The sequence below is a fragment of the Mesocricetus auratus genome, unplaced genomic scaffold, assembly GCF_017639785.1.
Source record: "Mesocricetus auratus isolate SY011 unplaced genomic scaffold, BCM_Maur_2.0 Super-Scaffold_100025, whole genome shotgun sequence".
Taxonomy (NCBI): Eukaryota; Metazoa; Chordata; class Mammalia; order Rodentia; family Cricetidae; genus Mesocricetus; species Mesocricetus auratus.
In genome coordinates, this window is record NW_024429206.1 from 25,981,012 (window position 1) to 25,997,580 (window position 16,569).

Genomic DNA, 16,569 nt, shown 5'->3' on the forward strand with positions numbered 1-16,569 from the left:
GCTGGAGGTCATGTGAAGGCCTGTATCCTAAATGGTCTTTTTCCCATAGTTCTGGGGCAGAGCCCATGCTGGAGCCCACCTAGCCCCTCCCCGTGATGGGCCGGATTCACTGGGAGGGGGGAGGGGTGGATCATATTTTCAGGTCTTTCCTGCTCTCCTGGCAGCCCAAGTATCCAGCAGCTGTAGGCCAGAGGTGTTGGAGGTGGGGTGTGACAGGACCAGCCCCGGAGCCCGCCTCTGCGCCTCTGAGGTCGGTAAGTGCTGCAGTCATGGGGCTCACTCGGAGGAAGCCTCACCCTCGGCCCCTGCTCCTCCTGGTGCTGATATGGCTCTCCCGAAGCCTGAGTCTGGGTGAGTGGAACCCTGAAATGGATGCTATTGGGCCTGGGGCACCCCTTGAGCTGGGAGGAGGGGTTGAGGGAGGCATACAGAACTGCCATGTCTACCTTGCTTCCCGCCTTTGTCCCCATGGCCACAGACCTGGTTCCCTACAAGCCACAGATAACAGCCTGGGACCTGGAAGGGAAGGTCACAGCCACCACCTTCTGTCTGGAACAGCCTCGGTGCATCTTCGATGAGCATGCCTCAGCCAACGACACCATCTGGCTAGTGGTGGCTCTCAGCAATGGTGTGTGGTGAGGACAGGTGTCGGGGTGAGAGGCATGGGCTGAGAGAGTGGGGTGCTTGGCGGGTAGCGATGTTGACTTTGCCTCTGGGTGACCAGCCCAAGGTGGGTAAACTCCTCCAGGGTCAGCAGGGACAGCCTCTCCCTCTTTTTCTTCTCTTTCTTTCTCTCTCTCTTTCTTTTTTTAGGCAGGCTCCCCTGTAGCCCAGGAGGAAGGCCTTAAACTTCTGATCTTGTGGCCTCCACCTTGCAGGTTCTGGAATGGTGGGCATGCACAACCACGCCCAATTCATTGTGCATTCCTGGGCAATGCTCTGCCAACTGGAGTATTAAACCACAGCTTGCCCCTTTGAGACGCTGGTCACTCTAGGACAGTGGCTCTCCACCTTCCTAATGCAGCGACCCTTTAATACAGTTACTCATGCTGTGATGACCCACGACTGCAACATTATTTCATTGCTACCTCATAGCTGTAATTTCGCTGCTGTTGTGGATCCTGATGTAAATGTCTGGTATTCAGGGTATCCTGTGAAAGGGCTGTCTGACCCCCCAAAGGCAAGGCGTCATGACCCACATGTTGAGAAGCGCTACTCTAAGATATCCCTTTATGTCACCTGGAGAAACCAGGCCATGCCCCCTGCAGATCTCGCCCTGGGACAGAAGCAAGCGGCTGCTCTCTATTCCTTTAAAATCATTGTTTATGTATGTGTCAGCCCAGGGGTGTTCACGTGGAATTCAGAGGTCAGTGTGGGGGAGTCAGTTCTCTTCCTCCAACACGTGGGTCCCGGGGGGTCAAACTCGGGCATCAGGTTAGGCAGCCTTTGTCACCATCTGCAGTAGTGAAGCTACTGACTGCCAGGGCCCTGCTCTTGCCTCTCTCTGACCCTTGTCCCTCCAGCCTCCAGGGACTTCCAGAACCCACAGACCCCTGCTGAGATCCCGACCTCCCCACAGCTGCTGACTCACGGCCACTATATGACATTACCCCTGTCCCTGGACCAGCTGCCCTGTGAGGATCCGGCAGGGGGCAGTGGAGGTATCCCCGTGCTTCGGGTGGGCAATGACGTTGGCTGTTACCAGGAGCACTATTGCAATGCTCCCCTCCCCAGCCAGGGGCCTTACAGGTGGGTTTTCAGGAGCCCCTGCCCTGGGACTGGGTGATTTCAGGGAGGGGGGAAGAAAGTCTTGGACTAGGATTCAGACCCTGCCCCTTCCGGGCCTTCTGGATGTTGGCCATTCGTAGCTCCTCCCCCGTGGTAGCGTAGTTTACTTTCTTTGCATAGCGGGCCATCAAAAAGACCTTTCCGTAAGTTGGTTGTAGTGACACACTCATGTGATCCCAGCACTCTGGAGGCAGAGACAGCAGGATCGTAGGTTCAAGGCCGGCTGCAGCTACATGAATTTGAGGCAGCTGATCGTAAGACTGTGTTAAAACAGAGGTCATCAGGCTGGGGATGCAGCTCAGTCGATAGTGTTTATTTTGTGTGTGTGAAGCCCTGGACCATCCCAGCACGGCATCCCAGCACCAGGAGTGGTGGTGCATGCTGGGAGTCCCAGCGCTCTAGAGGTGACAAGGCAGCAGAGACAGGAGTATAAGTTATTCTCCACTGTATATTGAATTCGAGGCTAGCCTGGGCTACATGAGACTCAATCCCAAAGAAAGGAAAACGAGCGAGCGTCCTTCCCAAATGTGTCCTAAGGGGGGAAAGTGGGTTTCAGGACGGGGCCATTGTCTCTGGTCATAAGCAGATCTGACAGAATACACGACTTCCCAACCCATAGTGCAGATGAAGAAACTGAGGCCTGTTGTACTAGCATTCAAGCAAGGTTCTCTTCAGCGCCCATCATGAGATGAAGATCCCAGGTGTCCTCGGAGAGACTCAGGAGATGGCATCTCTGTCCGTCCAGCTTCCCCGCTCCTTTACCAAAGCTCGCATCGCGCCTTTCTCGCGGCAGCTCCACCCCGCCCCCTTCCCAACAGCCACCAGTGCTGTCTTCCCTCCGTCTACTCTACCCGGCCCACCGTGTTCTCTTCCCAGAGCTTCCGCCCCTGAAAGATAGCAGTGTGCCAAGGCCTCCCCATCCCTGCTGTCCAGGACCTCAAGGCTCCCAGCAGGCCCTGACCACACCCCCAGCCCCACCCCTATGCCTTTGTCAGGCTCTTAATTTGAGGTCTGCCTTCTTGTCTCATGGGTGGTTCCTATAGACTCCAGAAACCAATATTTCCATTTTGTTGTACTGGCATTGACCCCAAGAGCTTCGACATTCTAGGCAGGCGCCGAACCGCTGAGCCACACCCCAGCCCCTCACTGGGGGACTCTAGGCAGGTGCTCTACCACTGAGCCACACCCCAGCCCCTCACTGGGGGATTCTAGGCAGGGGCTCTACCACTGAGCTGAATTCTCAACACGTTTTTTCCTTTGGTTTTGAGACAAGGTCTTGCAATGTAGCCAGCAGGCATTGAACTTAGGGTTCTCTTCCCTCAGCCTACAGAGTACCTGGGATGTTAGGCCTGGGCCACTATGCACAGCTTGAGTCGTTCGAGTCTTACTTTTGTCCCCATTGCTTTCCTGTCTCCAGTGTGAAGTTCCTTCTGATGGATGCCAGTGGCCCGCCCAAGGCTGAGACGAAGTGGTCCAATCCCATTTATCTCCATCAAGGTAGTGCTGGGGTGAGGGATCCAAGACTGATTTAACCCCTACCTGAACCTCACGCTATAGAGTGGGACCTGGGTCAGATCCATCACAGTGGCACCAAACTTTTTTTTGGTTTTGTTATCAGTATTAGACACTGAATCTTACGAATGCCAAGGAAGGGGGATTCTAGGCAGGGGCTCTACCACTAAGCCATGACCCTACCCACTCACTGGGGAATTCTAGGCAGGTGCTTTACCACTGAGCCACACCCCAGCCCCTCACTGGGGGATTCTAGGCAGGTGCTCTACCACTGAGCCACACCCCAGCCCCTCACTGGGGGATTCTAGGCAAGTGCTCTACCACTGAAGTACATCCCCAGCCCTTTTTTACTTTATATATTGAGATAGGGTCTGAGTTGTCCAAGCTGGCCTTGACTGTCCTCTGTAGCCCAGCATGGTCTGTACTTGGGATCCCCTGCCTCACCCTTCCAGGTGGCTGAGGTTACAGACTGCAGCACCAGTCCATCTCAGCATCCACCCACCCTTGCTTAGCTGCCCCGCCCCTGCCTCCTTAGCCCAGGTCCTCTCCACTGCGTGCAAGGGTCATCTTCCCATAAGAGCCAGGGTTGGCAGTGCGGTTGCCTTAGGAGACAGGCTACCAAGGCAGTCGGGTGGGGTGACAGACGACTGTCATTTGAAGGCAGGGACCACCACCATGGTGACAAGGCGAGTCCTGAGATCTGCCTGCTGCATGTGGGCAGTGGCAGGGAACTGGGGGGAGTAGTCTAGAAAGTGACTCCAGTGTAGAAGAGGTTGGAACAATGGCTGATCCAGGCTGGTGGAGATGGACAAGGTAGGTAGGCTCAGGAGACGCGCAGCCAAGCCTTGAAGCACGTTGAACTTGAGACAGGCTTGGGGTGAATGGACAGCCTCTGAGTGTTTCCCATGTGTGCAGGGAAGGCCCCCAGCTCCATCGACACGTGGCCCGGTCGGCGGAGTGGCTGTGTGATTGTCATAACTTCCATCCTCTCCGCGCTGGCCGGCCTCTTGCTCCTGGCTTTCCTGGCAGCCTCCACTGTGCGATTGTGAGTGACGACCCCTGAGGGCTCCTTTTCCACTTGGGACCCCCTCCCTGTCCGGTGATTCCTAGATCCCGGAAGCCTCTCGCGAATACAGGGGTGCTGAGCTGGCTGGTGTCCCCCAGCCACTCTGCCTGTTTCCTAGGTGACGGCAGCTCACCTGACGACAGGGTCCAGGGGGATGTGCCTTCTGCCAGCCTCTTCCCCGGCCTTTATCTTTTCTCCATGGGCCCCTGGAGTGTGTTCGTAACTGCCACTGAGGTAGATAATAAGAGCAGCACCTGGAAGAGGCGTCTCTAGCTGGCTCCAAAACAGAGGGAGAGAGACCAGGGGGTGGTTCAGTGAGTGTAGGGCTCGGTGCACCAACAAGGACCCAAGTTCAGAGCCCAGCACCCACATAAACCCAGCACCCAGATAAACCCAGCACCCACATAAAACCCAGCACCCACATAAACACAGCACCCACATAAACCCAGCACCCAGATAAACCCAGCACCCACATAAACACAGCACCCACATAAACCCAGCACCCACATAAAACCCAGCACCCACATAAACACAGCACCCACATAAACACAGCACCCACATAAACACAGCACCCACATAAACACAGCACCCACATAAGACCCAATTACGGCCGTGCGTGTCTGTAACCTAACCTGGGGAGGTGACTCCCCAGCATCTGTGCCAGCCACCCTGTCTTAAAAAGACAAGGTCGTCAGGATGGCTCAGTGGGTAAAGTCCCTTGCCACCAAGCATGATAGCCGGAGTTTGATCCCCAGGCCCTCACTGTGGAAGGAGAGAACTGACTCCTGAGAATTGTCCTCTGACCTCCTCACACCGTGGCATGTGCACCCCCAACAGACGAAGTTAAAAGAAAAGGATCAAGTATGGAGCGATGGAGAGACACCCAACTCAAGCACTGGCCTCCACACTCACGGGCATATACACACATGTATGTGAACCTATGAGCACACATACATACATGTGAACCCATGTGCATATACACATGCTTGTGAACCCATGTGCACACACACATACATGTGAACCCATGTGCACACACACATGCTTGGGAAACCATGTGCACACATACATGTGAACCCATGTGCACACACACATACATGTGAAACCCATGTGCACACACACATGCTTGGGAAACCATGTGCACACACACGCATACATGTGAACCCATGTGCACACACACATACATGTGAACCCATGTGCACACACACATACACTACACGTTTTGTGTACCAAATAACAAGGAGGCAGGTGAGGGGACAGGCTGTCGCATGGCAGCTTCCGGGTGGGGATGTAACGTGCCCCTCTTTCTTCTGTCGTGTGCAGCTCCAGCCTGTGGTGGCCAGAGGAAGCCCCAGAGCAGCTGCGCATTGGCTCCTTCATGGGCAAACGCTACGTGACGCACCATATCCCCCCCAGCGAGGCTGCCACACTGCCCGTGGGCTGTGAGCCTAGCCTGGACCCGCTCCCCAGTCTCAGCCCGTAGCCTGGGGTCTGCAGCTCGGGCCTGGGGTGAGGGGCGGAGAGCAGGGGCGGGCCCCGAGGGCGGGGCGTCTGGCCTCGTCACAGCCCCGTAGCTGCCTGGCTGGTTTATCTCCGGCTTCTGGTTCTGTCCCTCGCTAGGCCTCTGTCTGTAAGTGCATTTCCAGAGGATCAGGGTCACGTTGGGGTCTGCTTAACTTCCTTCCTGTGAGACCGGAGGAGGCGGGTAGTCCACCCTGGCCTTCACCGGACTTCAGAGAACGGGGAGCAGATGGGCGTGAGGGCACAGAGCTGTGACCCCACGCTCAGGGGGCTGAAGCAGGAGCGTCATGTGCTCCGGGCCAGTCTGGCTCTAGAGTGGGAGCCTGTCTCAAAACAAGCAAGACCCCCCCCCCCCGCCCCAGGATGCCTTGCTCTGCTGCAGTTAGTAGGTTGGGCTGGGCCCAACATGAGACTTCCAAGGCTCCGACTTCCGCCCTACCCAGCCACCAGGCTGGATGCATCTGCACCCTGTCCCCGAGCCTGGCCCTTCCTGAGGACGGACTCACCCGCGTCAAGGTGAGGTGCAAGTGGCTATCAGTGACAGCCCGGCTACCTGTGCCCGCCGCTCGCTCTGCACGCATCGCTCTCTGCGCATCATTCATCGCGCACCTGCTGTGTGCCGCACCGTGTTAGACAGCCTCGGGCAGAGCTGGCCGTGACTTCGGGGAGTCCACCTTGCTTTGACTCTCGGGCCGACTCCCGTCCAGGTGTGGGATCTGTTACTGCTGAGGAGATGCCATGCCCTCAAACTGTCCTCAGGGCCACACCCTCTCAGTTACCACGGAGACCCTTTGGGACCCGCAGTTCTTCCATCGAAGGAAAAGCTCTCCAGGACCACGCCGGTGGTTCCTGCCATCGCCACCTGGGGGCGCCCGTGCGCTGAGGCCGTGTGGCAGCAGGACCCGCGCACGCGTTCCTGCTAGCATGCGCTCGCTACCCTGACCATCGCGTGCCTGCTCCGTCCTCTCAGGGGTCGGGGAAGCGTGTATTCCCAGCCTCAGCCAGGTCAAGCCCGCCCAGCTATCCGGTTCTCTCCGACGGCGACACCCGGGGCTCAGTAACTTGCCGGCCCACACTGTCCAGCCACCCTACCCCATGTCCTGCCGCGCCGGTCTGATCAAGCTCCAGGGAAGTTAATAAATGTTACTGTGTAGCCCACGCGGGTTCTGTAATAACAGGAGCGTGCAGCGCGTGATCCCGGCGTCGTCTCTTGTGGGTCCTTTGATCGCCCGCCGGCGCAAGCTTCAGGGCAGGCCGCTCTTCATCAAGCCAATAAGCCCTTGCCTCTGAGGCGTGTCCTCCGCGCCCCCAGCACTCAGGTGACCCCCCGGGGTGTAGACAGAAGCGACACTCGGCCAGATGCTTCACTGGCCAGAGAAACAGCGAGCGTGGAGCAACTTTTGGAATTGCACTAGACGGGAGCCCAGGGCCCTGTAGACCCGGAGAGGGTTGCCGTGGGGTGATTCCCGCCGCCGCCACACGGGGGCGAGAGTGTGCCGTGGCCACCTCTGCAAAGTAGTGAGTGAATGGAAGGTGGCGGCACAGGTGGCGGTAGCGGGAGGTTGGGGCCCCAAGACAGGAGAGTAACTGTGATTTTTGAGGCCAGCATTGGGGAGATGGAAGCAGGAGGGTTAGGAGTTCAAGATCACACGCACAGTTTGAGGCAGACACACACACACACACACACACACGAAAATGGAGACCTTTGCGCACCAAATATGGGTGTACTACCCCAGCGAGAGTTCCAGCAGATTCTCAGATAATGGAGTTCTGGGGAGATATCCGTGTGTGTGTTTGCTTGGAGAGAGAAGAGAGGTCTAATTGTGTGTGTGTGTGTGTGTGTGTGTGTGTGTGTGTGGTGTGTGTGTGTGTGTGTGTGTGTCGAAACAGGATTATATGTTAGCTCACGCTGGCCTTGAACTCACCATGCTCTTTTCTCAGTTACTAGAGTGACAGGTATACAGGATATCTACTTGATAATGTCTAATTTTCTTGTTCTTTTTCTTACCATAAGAAAATAACACAACCTTCCTTTAAAAAAATTTTTGGACTGGGTGGTACCTTTAATCCCAGCACTCAGGAGGCAGAGGCAGGAGGATCTCAATGAATTTGAGTTCAGCCTGGTCTACAGAGTGAGGTCCAGGACAGCCAGAGAAACCCTGTCTCAAAAAAGAACAGCTTTGTGTGTGAGTGGCATGCCTGCATGCATGTGTGTACCCACATTCATGCCTGGTGCCCACGGAGGTCAGAAGGGGAGTTGATTCCCCGGAACTGAGGTTACAGGCAGTTGGGAGCCACCATGTGGGCCTGAGCACAAGCTCCACAGAGTTGGCCTTTGACCTCCACGTCTAACGCGGGGCACCCCCCCCGTCCTGCAGAGGAATGGTAATGTGGAAGGGGAGGACGCTGGAGCGGTGGCTCAGCAGTTAAGAGCATTTACAGTTCTTCCAGGAGACCCGAGTTTGCTTCCCAGCACCCACAGCAGCTCGAGACTGCCTGCAGCTCCAGTTCCGGGGGATCCAGTCCGCTAAAGGCACCTTTGAGAGCCCACAAGAACTTGCACACACATACATGTGCACACACATGCACACTGTGCACATGCATCTAAGTAAATTAAAAAAAAAAACACCTCAGCATAGTGTGATGGCACACGTCTTTAATCCCAGTACTCAGGAGGTAGCGGCAGAGATGGGTTCGAGGCCAGCCTTGTCTACATAGCAAATTTCAACAGTGACCTAGAGAGATCCTGTTTAAAAAAATAAAATAAAAGAATTAGCCGGCCATTGGTGGCGCACGCCTTTAATCCCAGCACTCGGGAGGCAGAGGCAGGTGGATCTCTGTGAGTTTGAGACCAGCCTGGACTACCAAGTGAGTTCCAGGACAGCCTCCAAAGCCACAGAGAAACCCTGTCTCGAAAAACCAAAAAAAAAAAAAATTAAAACTGTCCTTGAACGCACAGCCCAGCTGTTCCTCCCAGCTGTTCCAGGGACATCTTCCCCAGCCCCATGAGAACTTGAACGCCGCAGTGGGATGAACTGAACTACCAAAGAGTGCATGCGTCTCTCCAAGAGCTGTGGAGGAGATGGATAACACGGTGCTGACAGCTCCCGCTCAGCCGGGAGAATGCTGTCTTGATAGCCAGTCAACAGCACAAGGGTGTTGGCAAACTGCTAATGTTTTGTGAGGGCGGATTCCTACCTCAGGTCATCTGGAGGCCTCTGTGGGAAGCCACCCAGTGGACACCCTGCCCTAGGCTACGCCAGCTGAGGTGTCACAGAATCTGCTATGTGGGCTCCTTCAAACCCTGGCAGGACTTTCTGCCCAGAGTTCCGCACACCAGGAACTCCAGGCAGTCCCCAGCCTTGGGATGAGTCTTCAGGTCTCCAGTGCCAACCAGATTGTGAAGAGGTTTCTTTGGTTTGTTTACGTGTTTTTGTTTTGAGACAATGTCTCACCATGTTGCCCTGGCTGATCTGGAACTCACTGTGTAGACCAGGCTGGCCTTGAACTCATGGACACCTGAATGCCACTACCTCCTGAATGCGGGGATTAAAGGTGTGGGTCACCACACCTGCATTTGTCCCTTCTTTTTGAGACAGGGTCTTGCTATGTAATCCAGGCTGACATCCAACTTGTGATTTTCCTGCCCCCACCTCCCAAGTGTAAGTCACCATGCCCAGTGGGAAGAATTGTATGTTTTTTGTTTTTGTTTTTGTTTTTTTTTTTTGATTTTTCCAGACAGGGTTTCTCTGTGGCTTTGGAGGCTGTCCTGGCACTCGCTCTGTAGACCAGGCTGGCCTCGAACTCACAGAGATCCGCCTGTCTCTGCCTCCCGAGTGCTGGGATTAAAGGCCTGCGCCACCAACGCCTGGAGAATTGTATATTTTTATCATTACCATATTGTGGTGCTAGGGGTTACACTCAGGGCCCCCCACATGCTAGGCAGGTGCTCTACTCCTGAGCCACACCCCAGCCCCTCACTGGGGGATTCTAGGCAGGTGCTCTACCACTGAGAAACACCTCCAACCCCTCCCTGGGGGCCTCTAGGTAGTGGCTTTACTACTGTCTCTAGTGTCTAGAACTTTTTATTAAACGACTTTTTTTTTAATGATCCCCGAGGACACTATATAAGGGAGTGCCATGACACCCGCTGGGCCGCAACTTCATGGCTCATCAGCCAGAAACAAGTTCTTTGTGAGAAAGGGCAAACGCCAGGACTAAGGGGTGTGATTCATCAGTCAGCAGATCGTAGCTGTTAGAACCTAGAGTGGGAGCGACTAGCACAGCTCCCTCGCCCTCTCATCTGTCACTAAAGGCTCTTGCTGCCAAGCCTCAGGACACAAACCCAGGCCCCAGAACCCACGTGAGGAATGAGAGAACAGACTCCTAAACGTTGTCGTCTGACACATGTGCTGGGGCAGGCGGGCAGTCCCCTTAATCTACACACACACACACATAAATAAATAAATGCAGTAGAGGCTTGCTAGGGGGTGGAGAGAGAGGCTCCGTCGTTAAGAAAACTGTCTGCTCCAAAGGACTCTGCCCCACCCACCGTGGTGGCTCACAGCCATCTCTAACGCCAATTCCAGGGGTCCGATGACCTCCGACCTCTGTAGATACCAGGCACACAGCCGGTGCACATACATGCATACACACAGGCAAAACACCCATACTCATATAATAAGATAATTTAAAAATATCTTTGGGCAGATGGTGGTAGCACAGGCCTTTAGTCCCAGAAGTCTGGAGGCAGAGGCCAGCCTGGTCTACAGAGGGAGTTCCAGGACACTCAGGGCTACACAGAGAAACCCTGTCTCGAAAAACAAAGCAAGAAACTTTTTTTTTGAAGATATGCCTATAATTCTAGCATTGGGGGTCTTAAGGAGGAAGATTACTTCAAGTTCTAGGTCAGCCTGGGCTATAGAGTAAGACCCTGTTTTGAAAGAGAGAGAGAGGAGAGGGAGGGGGAAGAGGAGGAGGAGGAGGGGGAAGAGGGGAGGAGGAGGGGGAGGAGGGGGAAGAGGGGAGGAGGAGGGGGAGGGGAGGAGACAGGCACAGCATGCGGATTTGTGACATGGATGAGGTCAGAAGGCAGAGGTCAGACAGGTATAGCTAGAAAAGCCAGAGCTACTGAACATGGCACCCCTGACCCTGCACCTCCCTCCGTCCCTCTCTGCTTGGCCCAGCCCAGAGGTCTTGGAATCCCAGGAGAGCCCTGGGAGTAAGGCAGGAGCCACACCCCTCTCTCTGCCTCATTTGCTGTACCCACCTTTCCTGGCTCAGGGTCCCCTCCGCAAGGTGAACATTTATCTAACCCAGAAGATGTCCTCTTGGCATCCCGAAACTCCACTCCTCGTGAGAGACACAGGCCAGAGGACCCAAGAGAAAGGAAACAGTGTGTTGTCCTGACAACGGTTCTTCTTCCTGGCTGCCCTCCAATGACGGGCCCGGAGGAATGCCGCATTAGTCACCCAGGCCTCGCCCTGGCCCTCTCCAGCCCTCAAGACCTATGCTCCTCAATGCAAAGAGCCCACGGTTCTCAAAGGGTTTCACGGAGCCCCTGGGCTCAGCGTGGCCCCCTCAGCCCCTGTGCCTGGACCCCCACCTGCGGCTCCATTCCTAAGCATCAGGGCCGGGGCAGCGGAAAAGTCCATGGGCGTAGTGCGCAGGGAACTGGTCCTCCAGGCATCTGTGACGCCTCTTCCCGGGCACACCCCTAGACACGGGGAAACTAGCCAAGACAGCCCGGAGCTGGGTGCCGTGATAGGGCCAACAGGAGCAGTATTGGGAGTCCAAGGGAGGCACCCGACCCAGAGCGAGGTTTTAGTGAGTGTGGAGCAGGAGAGTATGGGTCAGGTTTTCACTGCTGACTCAACCAGCCGGGAGAGGAAGGGGCGAGAAAGCACAAGTCAAGAAAGTGAGGTATCCACCCGCCGGGCGGTGGCCGCGCGTGCCTTTAATCCCAGCACTCGGGAGGCAGAGGCAGGCGGATCTCTGTGAGTTCGAGACCAACCTGGTCTACAGAGCAAGTTCCAGGACAGCCTCCAAAGCCACAGAGAAACCCTGTCTCGGAAAACAAAAACACAAAACAAAACAACAACAACAAAAAAAAAGAAAGTAAGGCATCGGGTCGGGAAAGATGGATCAGTTGTCAAGAGCACCAACTACTCTTGCTGCTGATCTGAGTTCAATTCCCAACCAACATGTGGTGGTTCACAACTGTAACTCCAGCTCCATGAGGGTCTGATGCCCCCGGCCTCCAAAATCACCTGCACTCAGGTGCACGTACGCCCCCAAACAACACACACTTAACACACGCACACACCCCAACACACAACCTAACACACATACATATAATAAAAGGTAAACAAAAAAATCTTGAAAAAAAGTTTTATTTTATTTTATATTTTTTACGAGACAGGGTTTCTCTGTATTGTTTTGGAGGCTGTCGGTCCAGTCTGGCCTCAAACTCACAGCGATCCGCCTGCCTCTGCCTCCCAAGTGCTGGGATTAAAGAAAAAAAGTTTTAAAGAAGATGGGAGAAATAGCCTGAGACAAGGCATGGGCGGCCCTAAGGCTATCCCGAGTATCTGGGCAATGTGAGCCGTCTTCTGTGTGAGGTGGGGCTGCCTGGGTTAAGGAGGATGCGATAAAAAGCAGGAAGGCTAGCTGGGCGTGGAGGCTCAAACTTGTAACCTCAGCACTTGGGAGGCTGAGGCAAGAGTTTGAGGCCAGCCTGAGCTCCAGCAGAAGAGTCTGATTCTTGTCGTCATCACTGTTGCTTGCTCTATCATCTTTTGGGTGGAGGGCACAGCTCAACAGAGAGCGCCTGGTTAGAATCTGCAAGTGAAGGGCTGGGGTGTGGCTCAGATGTAGAACTCTTTCTTGGAGTTCCCCAGTGAGGGGCTGGGGTGTGGCTCAGTGGTAGAGCACCTGCCTAGAATCCCCCAGTGAGGGGCTGGGGTGTGGCTCAGTGGTAGAGCCCCTGCCTAGAATCCCCCAGTGAGGGGCTGGGGTGTGGCTCAGTGGTAGAGCCCCTGCCTAGAATCCCCCAGTGAGGGGCTGGGGTGTGGCTCAGTGGTAGAGCACCTGCCTAGAATCCCCCAGTGAGGGGCTGGGGTGTGGCTCAGTGGTAGAGCCCCTACCTAGAATCCCCCAGTGAGGGGCTGGGGTGTGGCTCAGTGGTAGAGCCCCTGCCTCCTCTCCCAATTGCTGGGATTAAAGATGTGCATCACCCTAAGTCCTCCTAGCAAAACAGCAGCTGTCTTCACATCCACTGTCCTGCTTTCAATCCTGTAGCCTGTTGACATTCCCTCACATTGAAGGAGGGTCACTGGATCATCACCCAAGATTCCACATGTGTGGTGTGCACACACACACCTACACATGTAACATTTTTTGTTTTGTTTTTCAAGACAGGATTTCTCTGTGGCTTTGGAGGCTGTCCTGGAAGTCACTATGTAGACCAGACTGGTCTCAAACTCACAGAAATCCACCTGCCTCTGTCTCCCGAGTGCTGGGATTAAAGGCGTGCGCCACCACCGTCTGGCCAAAATCTTTTTCATAGATATAATTTATTAGTATTTTATGTACATTGGTGTTTTGCCTGCATGTATGTTTGTGTGAAGGTGCCAAATCCCCTGGAACTGGAGTTGCAGACGGTTGTGAGCTGTCATGTGGGTGCTGGGAATTGAACCTGGGTCCTCTGGAAGAGCAACAGGGGTTCTTACCTGCTGAGCCATCTCTCCTACCCCTCTTGGTATTTTGGAGGTGAGTATCTCAGACTAGCCTGAAATTTCCAGTGTAATGCAAAATGGCCTTATCCTGGGAGAGAGAGTTCAGACTTGTGCCATCATGCCTGGTTTTTCTGTTGGTTTGGATTTTTTTTCTTTTTCTTCTTTGAGTATATTTGCCATGCTGGAGACAACGCCCAGAGCCCTGTACATTCTAGGTAAGAATTCTACAACTGAGCCGGGTGGTGGTGGCACATGCTTTTAATCTGATCACTCGGGAGGCAGAGGCAGGTGGATCTCTGTGAGTTCGAAGCCAGCCTGGTCTTCAAAGAGAGTTCCAGGACAGTCCCCAAAAACAATACAGAGAAACTCTGCCTCAAAAAACCAAAAAAAAAAAAAAAAAAAAAAGAATTCTACAATTGAGCTACATACACCTCAGCCCCTCACTGGGGGATTCTATGCAGGTACTTCATTGCTGAGCCTGATGAGAAAGTGCTTCCTAGTTTATGGTGGTGAATGCAGGAATCTCTCATAGGACTTTGGAGGTGGTAAGCTGCCTGTCATAAGACTCACAGCACAATTGGTAAGGGTTGAACTACCTTGTAGTAGGAAGACTCAGGACCAGGTAAGGTTGAGGGACTCTGGACCATCTCCCACTGGACAAAGGCTTGAGATGGGGGGGGGCACCAGTACTATGTGCTTTCTCTCTGGATCCAAACAAAGCCCTGAGTCCTCTCTCTTCAGAGGGCATGAGGCAAGACTGATCAACCCTCGGAGGCACAGTTTCCCCGTGCACCTCCTCTGACTGTGGGTGTGACGGTTGCCATGGAGCTGAGTCTTTGTTCGGTGACCCAAAGTTGGGTGAGTCTTTGGAACTCTCTTTGACTTGTATGAGGAGATAGCAAGTGGGGAGCCCCACCTACCTTGTGAGTCACCCCCAAAGGTACACAGCAAGGAAAACCAAAAGGGGTAGAATATTCCCCGGGGCTTGGTATGACTACCACCTGGCCCCTTTGGGGCTCCGGGGACCCCTTCATGACGTTCTCACGGGTGCTGGGTACTTCTAGGACCCAGAAGGGAGGAAGCCACGCCACGCCATCCAGCTGATGCAGCAAAATAGCATGACATCCCCAGGCCACAGCCAGACACGTGAAGCAGAGAAGTTCCCATATTATCAGCTTTTGGACAGATCTATTTGGCACATCTTAGACCCAGCACAAACCGGGTGGGGCTGAACAGCCTGACCCCTGCCCTCACTCTAATGGAGAAAGAGGCAGCAGCCATGTTCCATCTTAAATCTGAAAAGTCTCCCAGAGGCTCCTGCCTTGAGTACTTGGCCCCCAGCTGGCAGCACCGTTTTAGGATGTGTTGGGGTCTAGTTGCAAAACTAGGTCACTAGAGGTGGGTCTCCAAAGGTCAACCTGAGCTCTCTCTGCCTGCTGGTTCATCATGATGTGGACAACATTACTGCACGCCCCCACTGCCACAACCTGAGTGCCACGCCCAGTGGGAGAAGTGACTCCACAGCGTGGTCCCCTGACCTCCGCATAATTCTAAAGTCAGACGCAGGGATGCACATCTGTAACGCCAGCGGTTCTGTGCTGAAAGGGAAACAGGAGGATCACCCAGAAAGCTCCGGGGCCAGCCAGCCTGGAGTGTGACACAATACAGCAACAGAAGCAGGAAAGACCCCGCCTCAGCAAGGTGGAGGCGACAAGTGGTCCTCCAACCTCCACAGAGGAGCCGCGGCGCGCACGCGCATGTACCCACGCTCACATGTTGTACATGCACACGCACAAAGATAAAAAAAATTAATGAATGCAAAAATAAGCAAAAGGAAATGGGCCTGGAGGGATGGCTCAGGGGTTTAGAGCTCCGACTGCTCTTCCCGAGGGTCTGAGTGCGATTCCCAGCACCCATGTGGTGGCTCACAGCCATCTGTGGTGGGATCTGATTCCGCCTTCTGGTGTGCATGAAGACAGAGCCCTCGTGAACATAAAATACATGAATAAATAAATTTTGTTGAAAGAAGAAGAGAGAAAAAAACGGTCGTTGACTTAAAAAAAAAAAAAAGAGTGTTTATTACTTTAAGTTTTCGGTCCTGGCAGGCACAGGGTCTCCGCCATACTGGCTAGAGCGGATGCCTGGGACAGAGGGCAGGAGTGGAATGGAGATGGGGAGATGAAGAGAAACAGATGAATCGTTTGCATTAAACACCGAAGGGGAGCAAGCTGCAGCCTGCCTGGGTACTGGGAGAGCATGCTGCTTCCAAGAGTCACGGCTGACGACCGTGAGAGTGCAGGAGTCACCCTCCCCGTGGGAACTATCCTCTCATGCGTCTGACAGCATTAATCGTGAGGCTGACCCTGCCCAGGGCTGGGGACTTAAGACAGGATGAGCAAGAACATGCTTTTTCGAGGAACACCCTTTTCTCCCTGCTTGTTTTTTTCTTTTTTCTTTTTTTTTGGACAGGTGTACTGTAGCCCAGGCTGGCTACCTAGCTGAGGCTGACCTTGAACTCCTGATCCCCCTGCTTCCACCTCCCAAGTGATGGAATTATAGGTGTGGGGCACTAACTCTATCTGGGTCCTTTCTGATGACTGCTTTCAACTTCATTTTGAGAGAGAGAGAGAGAGAGAATATGTATGTATGTATGTATGTATGCATGCATGTATGTAGGTATACACACACATAAATATACGCCCATATATTTGTGATGCTGGTGCTGCTGGAGAAGGAGCCTAGAGCCACATACATGTCAGGAAAGAATTCTATCATTGAGCTATGTCTCAACCCCTATCTATCTATCTATCTATCTATCTATCTATCTATCTATCTATCATCTATCTATCATCTATCATCTATCTATGATCTTTCTCACACATAAACAGAGATATAGAAACATTATCTATGTGAGTATACACTGTGGCTTGCTGGCCGTGGTGGCTGGAG

At 54.0% G+C, this 16,569-nt stretch overlaps 1 protein-coding gene across 1 annotated transcript; it reads left to right on the top strand.

Moving 5' to 3' along the window:
- Upk3b (uroplakin 3B) lies at positions 1–7,042 on the top strand. Its single transcript, XM_040731469.1, has 6 exons — positions 1–351; positions 479–628; positions 1,524–1,749; positions 3,206–3,285; positions 4,216–4,345; positions 5,687–7,042. Exons 1-6 carry the CDS (start codon positions 96–98, stop codon positions 5,844–5,846), a joined length of 1,002 nt encoding a protein of 333 aa, XP_040587403.1. The 5' UTR covers positions 1–95; the 3' UTR covers positions 5,847–7,042.
- Positions 7,043–16,569: the final 9,527 nt, after the last annotated feature.

What these genes read in the sequence shown, in the direction of transcription:
- Upk3b (XM_040731469.1), top strand. Translation starts at nt 96, where the DNA reads ATGGGCCGGATTCACTGGGAGGGGGGAGGGGTGGATCATATTTTCAGG. An exon ending in AGTGGTGGCTCTCAGCAATG is followed by an intron (nt 629 to 1,523) that starts GTGTGTGGTGAG and finishes TTGTCCCTCCAG; the next exon opens with CCTCCAGGGACTTCCAGAAC. An exon ending in GCAGCCTCCACTGTGCGATT is followed by an intron (nt 4,346 to 5,686) that starts GTGAGTGACGAC and finishes TGTCGTGTGCAG; the next exon opens with CTCCAGCCTGTGGTGGCCAG.